General features: G+C 38.3%; 1 protein-coding gene across 5 annotated transcripts in view; it reads right to left on the bottom strand.

Annotated features, from left to right (window-relative positions):
- Positions 1-9,149: 9,149 nt before the first annotated feature.
- opn5 (opsin 5) overlaps positions 9,150-11,577 on the bottom strand; it is a 43,545-nt gene continuing 41,117 nt past the window's right edge. For all 5 annotated transcript variants that reach the window (XM_031877086.1, XM_031877085.1, XM_031877087.1 and 2 more), the window contains one exon: positions 9,150-11,424. In XM_031877086.1, the coding sequence (XP_031732946.1) occupies positions 11,358-11,424 (67 nt within the window). In that variant the 3' untranslated portion in view covers positions 9,150-11,357. The remainder of the gene's footprint in view (positions 11,425-11,577) is intronic.

Below are 11,577 nucleotides of genomic sequence, written 5' to 3'. Positions count from 1 at the left end.
TGTTAATTTTTCCTATCGTGTCGTTTGTGGATATCAGAATCAGAATCAGAATCAGCTTTATTTGAATTTGTCTCCGGTTTCCACTCCGCTCTCAATGTACATACAATACACTATTTTACAATAAACAAGGAAAAATATATAAGAATAAAAAAGGGCAGCTGTACCAACAGATGTAGGTATAAACATTTAACAGCTATATAAACATTTAACAGCTATTTTGTTCCCTGATGTAAATAATATTTGAATGGCCCTCGCTCTTTAGTGTGAGCGTTGCTGGATTGTTTTGTCATGCTTTGTTGTAAATATATGTGACGGTTCTTGTGAGTTCGCTCTTGTCATTGTGTTAATTACATCGATTTTGACCATATGCATTGTCCGTTAATTATGAAGCATACCGTCCTGCGTGGGTTTAGGGTCCGGATAATTGAATCAGATTGGGCTGTTTTCTTTTACAAACAAGAATTATGGTCTGGAGAAATGGGGATTGTGTGGCGATTGCTTAGCCCTGTTTGAATCAGTAGGGAACAGCTGAACGCTGCGGGGAGAATGTAGCGCGAGGTTGTGCGTGTTGTTTAGTTTCCGGGGTCAGACGCTGACCCGGAAACTAAACAGACAGACAGACCGGTGTGCACCGAAAACGTTATATTTACCACAATTTAAGCTTCTACATTTTCCAAATGCACCAGTATTATTGTTCGGTTTGTAAGCCTTGTACCGAACGGTTTAAAACGAATACGTGATGTTACAGAAACAAATAACCGTAGCTGTGGCGCCATCATGAGGTTATTAGGTGTAAGACAGCAGTGAAGGCCCAGGTATAAAATGCACGGCCCGCCACTGATATACACACACATACACACATATACAGTTGCACTCAAAATGCTTCAACCTCCACCGCAAATCAGGTCCATCCGCAAAACCTACAAACCCCCAGTCGCTCCCGATAAACAACCCAAACAAGGACAACCCAAATAGCTCAACGCAACTAATGCCACAAGCGGTCTCCCCAAATCCAACACAAAATGCCACCACCAGAGACCACCGCAGTCCCAAAACCACTCAACCCCCCCATGACAAGCACCTCCAGTACCCTGCAGAGCATCCCAATGCTGCCACGACCCGATGCAAACGCGACGCACAGCCAGACACCAGGCCCCAACAGCACCCCGAGGAATCTCACAACATCCCATCATAACCTACAAAAGTGACACTTGGGCTCCCTTAAGTATTTTTTTCTACTTGTTTATCAAAATGTATTTAATTTGTATTATCTTTTTGTTGTTTTGATATTTTGTATTATTTATTATTTCACTTTATTGTTTTATTACACATCTTTTCATTTTTTGTTATACATTTTGATATTTCAGATTTTCACTGTGTGTGTGTGTGTTAACTGAGAAGTGAGAAGAGTCAAGTCAGTCCACTCCTCTGCATTTATGAAAGCTGTTTTTTGTTATTGATGCAGATGGCCACTAGAGGCCAGTGTACGTATACATATTGGCAGTCACCGCAGCCCACTCATGAAGAAGTCACTCAGTGAGTGAGTGACTTCACTCAGTGATGACTTGTTTAATTATTTTCTGTGAAGGCTCCTTTTGTGTTCTTGCAGTAGTAAAACACATTTTATTATTTTTGTTTGTTACTGGATTTTTTAAAGTATTTTTTTGCATATGAGACTTGTATATCTGATTTGGACTCGGGTAGTTTTTTTAATGTAGATTCTGCCTTCTTATTATTCATATATATATATATATATATATATATATATATATATATATATATATATATATATATATATATTTATTTTACTTTGTCTTTTTTGCTCTTTTTTGCTCTTGAATATTGAACCTAATTACTGTATGTGACGCTCAGATGTAGATTTGTATTTTTTTGATTCATTCCCTGAATTTTATGTAGTCTGTTGCTATTTATACTTTTTTCAACATATAATACTGTGACTTTTTGTGTCTTTTTTCAACATTCTATGTTATGATTTTTTTTCCACATACTGTATTTTGACTTTTAATGGGTTTTCTTCAACAATCTACACTTTTTTTGACATACTATATTAATATTTTTTTCAACATACTATACTATGATATTTTGGGGGGGTTCTTTTGGACATACTATACTATGACTTATTTTCCAAATACTATACTATTAATAATTTTTGACATTCTATACTATTACTTTTTTTTCCGACGTACTATACCTTGACTTTTGTTTAACATTCATGAAAGAAAACATGCTCATATATATATATATATATATTTTTTTTTTGCTTCAGTGTTGTCATGTTTATTCTACCAAATCAAACGATTGTAATCCTTATAAATCTGGTAATTAAAATAAAAATAATCCTCATATTTAGAGAATTGCCAGATGTTTTGATCCGTGCTGCGGCTGGACGGAGGCTGACCAGCATGTTGAAGTCCATCCTCAGGGCCAAGACTGTCATGTCCCAAGGGAAATCAGGAACTCGCTTGTCCTGCTCGGTTTTCTTGGTTTAAGAGAAGCCATTTCATGCCTTTAATGCTCCCTGCATCCCTCAGATCAGATTACAGCGGGACATTTAAAAGCTTGACCTATTTCCTTTTACAGAATTGGAATTTTCAAAACAGCATTACGTATTGGTGTCATGAGGGGCTGAGGGTAATTATATTTAAACAGCCTGCCATTCAGTCCTATTCATGGTATTCAAACATAAAGTCTCAAGTAGCCTTGAGGTCTATTAACCAGGTGTTGCCTGACTAATTACTCAAGCAGTATTTGGTGCGGCTGTCAGGGGTCACTTACTGTTACCATGGAAACATATCTTTTAGTTCAGAATTAGCCTGCATGTAGGGTGGCTAAATTTTAAGGCTTAACTGAAGTATTTTTGTGAATCTGTTCAACTTGCATTAGAATATTCTGAGAGCAAAATAAGGTCTTAAACTCTACACACCTTGTGAAAGTGGCCCCTGGCTGCTCAGATTGACCCTACGAGCATTAGCGAGGTCCAACGGCTCAGTCAAGTTCTCCATCACCATATTTGGAAAGCCTTTTCTGCGTCGACCAGCTGTTGTCACAAAGGTTCTCTGTTGACTAAAATAATGTGCTGTATACTTAAGACTTCCCTCAAGGGGCCGAGCTCCAAACCATGAAAAATAGCCCCAGAAAGCACTCAAGAGTAAACACACGTGGGCGGAGGTGTCCACATATAATGTATTGCTATTTAGTTCCCATGATACCACATTAACCAGAAACAAACAGTAGCTGTCTTTCAAACATTGGTTTTTAAATCCACATTTAACTTACAACGAACAAGCTTAACACCTGAGGTCTTTTCTCATCTTGAACACATCGAGTCCTTCTTTGGTTCATTTCATGGATACTCCAAGCTGCCAGGAAAGAATAGAACAAAATAGCCGACAGACTGGTTGCATTTAATACACTTTATTGTTATCATCAATGTTATTAATTCATAAGTAGTTGCATATTTACATACAGTTGGTGAAAGGTACACATGTGTAGATACATCTAGATACTGTAGATGATAACACTAAAGACTCATGCTGATAATTTCACAATGAAAAGTAGGTCAGTTGTTAAGCTCTTAAACCACAATAATTTAAATCATCGCTCTTTCAGTGATGAAGTGGAGACAATTGATTCACAGGGTCTTCACTCATGGGAGCAGATGTGAAATATGCCGAGTAATTTAATGAAAGACCTCAAAGAGACACCAGTAGCTTACGTCAATTGTTGCAAAATCTTCAGTTTATTTCTTTTAAAATTGTGTTTCTGCCTCAAAGGTTTACTGTTGTTGTTTCACCATATTTACCAATTATGTGTTACAATTTCTTTCTTTTCGTTTGTTTTGGATATAAATTATAAAACATACTTCTGGACAAAAGTAGTTTTATTTTCTCTGGAACTTTGGAAGAGGTAAGGAGAGCAATGACGAATACATCAGGGGGATCTTCAGAGAACAGAGGATGAAAGTCAATGATATCTCCACAACTCCGTCCGTAAGGGCCTAACATATTTGACCCACTCAGAATTGAATGAACACAGTTTTCTGAAGACTGTATCGTGATGGATTCAGGAAGTAACTGGTGCCAAAAAAATAAAAACCAGAGAGAATACAAATATGCGGATATTTGCAGATCCGGGGTAAGTATGCTTTTTATTGCTTCGTGAAACTCTGTCCAGAGAGGTCGTATCACTCACAAAATATATGCCAGTGATTTGCTTTCCGAAACCGGCACTCTCTCCAACAATCGTCTCCCCTTCCAGCAAAATGTGCTTTCTGCTTTGGTGTCATGAAGAAAGGAATGAAACACTTCATCAAACTTCTGCCACATGTGAGAACTGGCGCATTGCCACTGAAATTTGCATACATCCAGTCAAGTCCTCATTTGATAGAGAGAGAGAGCTTTTTCTCTCATGTTTGGGATTGTCTTCTGTTTCTCATTCGGCCTTTATCTAATCTAGAGATATCACCCTTATTTGAATAATTTTGGTAGGCACCGAAAAATATTCTCAATATTGGATTATCAAAGTTGTATTTCAAATTGTATGTTCAAAATGATTGCATACCTGGAGATATCTATAGAAAAAATAAATAAATCATTAATTGTCCCTTTTCTGTAAGGGAGTAGAATGTTATTCCTTTTAAGATCCAGGATTTAAATCATCTATTTTATATGGCTTGAGCCCAGGATCACAAGCACAACAGTGAATTATTTGTAAGTCATTATCTAGTTTACAGTATTTTTCTCCTATTGTCGTATTCCATATATTACAATGGACTTGATCCATGGATTTTGCACATTATCTGTACATTTTCACAAACTTTTGTTGGCCAATACTGCATGAATTGGGGGATCATTCATGATAGAGTTCAAGGATTTTCCACCTGACTGTGGTACAAGTTTAAACTGTCCACAGATTAGGGTCAATGAATTTCCGAAAGGAATAACACTGAAATATATACGCGAGACTAACAAAACGAAAAAATCCTATCGGCATAGAAATATTTCCACTGTAAAAGTAAGACAACATAATATTTACAGATGGACCAAGTATGAGGTGCAAGTGGCAAACATGTCTGGATGTTTTCCATCTACTTTTGAACATTAGCTTGTTATTGTTTATTGTCTTGACTTTAAAAAAAAAAAAAAATAAATAAATAAAACAAACTTTGCCCCAGTAGACTGTCTTCCTACAAACACTAAAGAGCTAACTTTTTCACTAGAAATTTCTGCCGTTATTCTATTTTTTCTTGGTGTCAACACATTCCATAAAGAGACCAAAGCCAACAAGTCTTTCAATACTTCCCAATTTCCCTACCCTGCCTGTTGCCTAAGGCCTCAGGCTATTTGTTTCCGACTGATGACATACATCTTTAATAACAGGTCGCAAAACATAGTTACATATTTTTGAATGTATTTTCCTGAAACAGCTGGGCACTGTAGTTTTTAGAAAACCTTACTCGAACAAGAGGAGATGCTGCATTTTAGTGAATATTTTCAGCTGTGGTTGAATACACGCTTGGTGCTCAAGTGAGTATTTTAGGCAGCAGGACTGACTCAAAAATAAACTACTCGTGGCAATGAAGGAACATGTCACCCACACAGCTACAGTGTGGCTCCCTGATGATTAGTTGTTGGACAGCAATAGAGCTCTATGGCACAGAAGAATAAGAAATACCAGGCTCTGATATGCTGTTACTGTCGTTGTCGGTTTTGGTCTTTTCATGAGAAACACAAAAGACTATTTTTTTTTCTTAATGAAGAATGTATACGGAAACGAACAATATACCAAGGGGTCATATTCATATGAATGAACAGTATTTTGGGATTCTCAGGTGATTTCCAGTATGAGTTTTAAGTGACCTCAACCACCCTCAGATAACATCGAAGTACAAACAACCTAGAGGAGGAGAAATGACATCACCAGCAAATCCAGCAGCACATTTGAATAAAGTGAAACAGTTTATTCTATTTAATATGTCAGTGCGTTCATCGATTATTGTTACGTGAAGAGATTGACAAAAAGCAAACAGAAGTGATATACAAAGGCAAAACAATGTAGCCTAATACAGTATTTAAGTAAAAATGGGAAGACAACAGTAGTTGACATTATAAACTCTGAAAACAGTATTTATGTGCAGCACATTTTTTTGGCACAAACGTTACTCCAGACATACTCATCTACCAACAGACTAACAAACCAAAACTACTGACCAATACCTGAGATTCCGTTTCATGCCAAACAAGGGCATCATTGTCGTCTTCTTCATCATCTAACAACAGGCCAGGCCACGTCGCCCTCAGTTCAGGATTACAAATATGTATGCTGTGAAATTTTAAGGCTTAAATTTGATGATTATGATTATTAATGTTTGTTTTTGTTTTTTTATGTACAACGTATGAACTGAGAGCAAACACACCCTAGCCTGTGCTACAGTGCTTTCTATATGCATAAAGATTAGTATCAGTATTGTATCAGTCCTGATTCAAGGTCCAGTGCGCTGACTGGGAAACTAACTGTCAGTTTCCTTTTTGCTTCTACGCCCACATCAACCCTGCAGACAAATCACGTGACATTTGACCCACCAAAATAAGACACAAGAAAGAAAACAACATACTTAAAAATATATATATTCAATCAATTAGCACATCACCAATTATTGATAAAGCATTTAGATGCAAGCAGCAAGTCACGAGGGGTTCCAAAGACACAAGAAATATTATTAGATTATGTGCAAAGAACGTGGGGACTAAGGACTGGATCTACCCGGAGACATGCTTGATTTAACAGAAATTTCCATTGGCCAAAATAACATGAACACCTGTACAATGTAATGTAATGTGATCCAATAGCATAGCCCTACAATAAATATTACTTTTTGAATGCATTTGTGTAAATTATTCTGTGTTGGTTTGCATCACATTGTGCAAGTGTTTGTAATGTAACTGTTTTTGATCGGCGTAGTTCCGTACATACGTTCATCCTGAATCGACAGAACATATTGTCTTAGACTATGATTGGTCAGTCTGTGTAGGCACACCAAATTTAACTTTTCACTCATGAAATATGGCTTGTTTTGTGCCAAACCTTAGTTTCGATTCATGAATTGACAGTGAATCCAGCAGTAGTCAGCAAAGACACGTCTTTCCTAACATGGCTAACGGTTGTGGCATGTTTGGACAATATGTTTTTAAGATTGATAATTTCCTTCATAAAAAAAAAAAAACAGTCCGAAGCACATCGATGATCCACGGTGACCACAGAATATACAATGATATTCCTTTTAACAATTATTGATGCTGAGAAGCAATATAAACTCAAAAAAATAAGAACTAACTAAAGCAGGTCTGCATATTTTGTATAATTGCTATAAATCTGTCTACGTGAACATGGAATATCGATTAACTTGCGATAGCGCTTCAAAAAAAGCGCCGCCATCTGATGCAAAGCTCAATTGAATTTGGGTATGTGTCAATGTGGACTGCGGGTTTTGCAAATTGTACAACACAATCGGTCACTTCTAAAGAGACGGCGTGTATGTCTGTTGGATAAATTTAGACCTGCGGGATAAGTGGCACTAAAGGGTTGCTGGAGAATCCACAAAGTGTCTGACTTACTCTGCTTGCAGGCATAATAGAGGCCAGTCAGGTGTTTAGGACATGTCCAAACACTCTTAGGCGTCTGCACGGTGGTGAGTGCTGACACATGGAGGGAAACAAAAGGGGCTCCATGTGAGAGGTTTACAAAAGGCTCGGCAAGACAGAGGCATGCAAGTTTAGGATAGCAAAATGGAGCGTCGCTTCACCAGAAAAGGTCTCGTATTGCCAGAAAATAAGACAAATTTTGTGGTCATTGTCTTTTAAAAGATGTCGGTGTTGGTTCTCAAGCGTGTTGCTGTAGTATTATAATGGAGGGGTTCATTGGCAAACGTGTTCAACGGAAGTATCCTAGAATAACCTGCACTGACTGTGAGAATCAGACAAATATCTACTATATTAACTATCAACTACGCTCAGACATTTGGAACTGGACTAGAACAATTTGAATTAAATAGAGGGTATCATTTGCACTTTGCTACCATGCATTATTGTAGCTTTGACATTGTCCAATACCATATTTGAGGTAGGAGTAAATTCTGTGTCGTCTTGTGGTAGATTTTATTTTCTTTCCATGCTGTCCCATATCACTCATATACCTTTATTTTTGACTGATAGGACAAAAAATTATTCTTTAAAATGAATAATAATCACATCTTGAAGCTACTATAGGTTATACATATATATATATATTTATATATGTATAGAAATAAAAAAAAATATATAAAAAAATAGTTTGACCATTCGTCAAGCGGTATACCGTTGCCTGAACTCTAACCACATCTTAACTATGGTTTATTATCACCACGATCCTTCCCTAACCTTAAACGTACTGTACTTGCCAGGTGCGGGTATTGTTAAAAGGAAGAATTTTTTTAATGTTTTGCACAAGACGTGAAAAACAAACACAGTGATTGAACATAATAATAATACGAACATAAAGCCCAAAGTTCTGGGGCTTCATCTAGAATCTGATCCTACCAATGTTAACTGAAGAAACATGTGTCATGGAAGTTGTGGAGGAAAACATTCATGGGCCCTCGGGTCTTCACTTGACATTTGAACTGAACGTGCTGAAGTATCTCAGGGCATGATTATCACACCCAGAAATGTCTCCACACAAATATTAACACCGATGAACCTGAGCCAAATTTGAGGAAATTTCATGGGGCACATCACTGAAAGCTCTTTTAACAAGTGCTACGTCTTAGTCGCTGTTTGACTCCACTTGGACACAGGAGCAGTGACATTTGTTTCACCCAGATGCTGCAGGCTTTCTTTTTGACTCCAGACAGGATTTGTCACACTCCCCCTTGATTGCAGCTGACCCTGCTGTTGAACTCTCTCTACACTCGAGAGCTTCCCCGCGTGTCAGCAGACAATCATCCCTATTTACCAACTTCCTCCCTCCCACCTGCCGGATGACATTTTGAAAAGTTCGATCGAGCACCTTTTAAATTTGCACTAATTTATGATTCATGGAGTGAAGGTGTGCGAGACGGATGAGCACAATTTTCAATAAGAGGAGTCCATTTGTTTTTTGTATTGCTTGTCTTCATTCCAGAATTGTGCATACATGAACATTAAACATGAATCTAAAGAACATTTTTATAAATGAGACCCCAGGTGTGTGCAAAAGTCAAAATGTTTAACTAAGTAAATGTTCATTCTAAAACATTGGAAAACACACATTCACTTTCCTGCCAGAAGTTAGATGAGAAGATCTGTGGCAGACTCTCAACTGATCGCTGCTACCCACAAAGCAAGGATCATGCAGGCCACATTTCTGTAGCTAGCCTAGCTAGCTTGTTTACTTGCACTGTCGAAGGTGACGCTTAACATAACATTGAAGAAGCACATGACACAACTATCCTTGCAAAACTAGTAAGAGTCGGTCCAGCAAAAGGAGAAACAAAGTAAAGCTGCTGCTTTTCATTATTCTTTTACCACTTTTACCTCAATGACATATTGAGATTTCAATGGCCCCTCCCCCACTTACTACCCCCCAACTTCTGTCCCCCCTTGCTCGGACCATGTCCATCTTTGGAGTTTTGATGTCTTTGATGTAGATCTCAACTACACACCAGCACACTTTCATGACTTTATCTTGCATGGTTGCGACGCTATCACAGTAACAAAATCTGTCCACAGACAAACGGACTTAAACTTTGGGCATTACAGTTGTATTACGACGGAGCAAAGTTGCAAACGCAAGTGGGTGGAAATTGGGGACCCGCCCTTTCTGGAGAATTAACGAGCGTCAAGACGCCGCCGAGTATCGGACTTTTAGAACAATTAACAATGAACAGTGGCCAGTTTGCAGTAGGCATGCTAGCAGATTAGCATGTAAACTGTTACATTGTAGGTCGTAGCAGTCTGTTGAAAGTCATCACTCTCATATACCTCCATTGTGCTCCAAGTTCGGAGCTGAAAGCAGCAGGTGGTTAGCATAGCATAGAAACTGGTAGCAAGGAAAAATGGTTAGCTACTAGTTGCAGCAGGCAACTCTCCATAAAACTTTACTTTTAGGAATGTATTAAAAAAAAAATCAAGATACATGTTGATTTGTGAGCTTTACATTTTGTATATTGTTATATTATAATATATTATTTGTTAGCTTTTGACACGGCTTGACGTTTCCCCCGGTTTTCAGACTTTATGCTAAGATAAGCTAATTGCCCCCTCTCTCCAGCATCATACTTAACACACAGGCACACGGGAGTGGTATCAATCTTCTTATCCAACTAGGCAAGAAAGCGAATAAGCATGTACCAACATGTCAAACAATTTCATGGAAAAGATGCAGTTATTTCTGGCTCAACAAACCAACAATAAATAGATGAAAGAAAACGGTCCCTGAATCATCCACAGTTGTTCCTTAGAGAATGACATTCCATACATTCAAAGAAACAAACTGGTATCAATGCATACTGACAGACTTTGCAAGTAAAGTGCACTGTATAGGTCTCGGTTCCACTGATTAGCATCAAGCAACGTCTCCTTGTGTGTAGTTTAACTGTTGCTGAGAGCTTTTTGAGATATATTAACAAGACACAGGTGAAGGAGTACAAAAGACAACAGCCTGTACAAACAGTAAAAATACAACTTTGAGCTTGACAGTTACACCCAAACCTGTTTTGACATGACTATTGTCAGGTTGATTTATTTTCTTTCCTGCAGTTTGGGTTTAGAAACATTGACGGAAATATATTTAACTTCTCGTAGCAATTTCACACTTTTGTAAGAATTAGATTCATGAAAAGTTATAGCTCTAGATGTGACTCGACTTTGGTTGGAAACCTTTTCAAATCTCAGTCGAGCTGTATTATGAGAACAACGCTGTAGTAAGTCAGTCAGCAACATGAGTGATTTTCACAGACATTGTTGTCTGTAATACTGAAAATAAAGTCAAGAAGCTCACACAACATGCCAATTGTATGTTGTAACCACTGTAAAGACAACACAACTCCACAGATTAAGCACAACCTTGTGGGGAAGATGTGTTTCCGGAGAAGGGGGAGTGGGGGAGCTGTGGGAGCCATGTCACACAGGGGATCCAGCGTGGGTGTTAAAACAAGCAGCAAGACTCAGGACTCACTGGGAAACAAAGGTGAGCTGTTGTTGATATAGCGGGTGACAGGCAGCGTGTGATTGGGCGAGTGTAGGGCACAAGAGGGGCAGGGGACAAGGCAAACCGTCCAAAGCAGGAGATGTAATAGGGTCACGCAGTCTAAAATGTCTGTCTCACATCTCGATGTGAGCTTCTTTGGCTGATGTATTGTCCTTTAAGGTGCCAGAGATGGTGTAGGGCCTGCAGGGACATAGAAACAAGAACGTCAGTAAGACAAAAAGCCATGCAAATTGTGCCGACGTCCTGTCTTTTGTAGGCTGCCGATGCCTCAGAATAACATTCCAAACGTGGGCAAAGACAAACTTTGGCGAGGGAAAACTGATATGAAGATTT

This window comes from Anarrhichthys ocellatus, unplaced genomic scaffold, assembly GCF_004355925.1.
Source record: "Anarrhichthys ocellatus isolate YVR2014 unplaced genomic scaffold, GSC_Weel_1.0 scaffold125, whole genome shotgun sequence".
In the NCBI taxonomy this organism is placed as follows: Eukaryota; Metazoa; Chordata; class Actinopteri; order Perciformes; family Anarhichadidae; genus Anarrhichthys; species Anarrhichthys ocellatus.
Note: the sequence above shows the minus strand (reverse complement) of the source record. Positions and strands in the feature narration are given on the sequence as shown.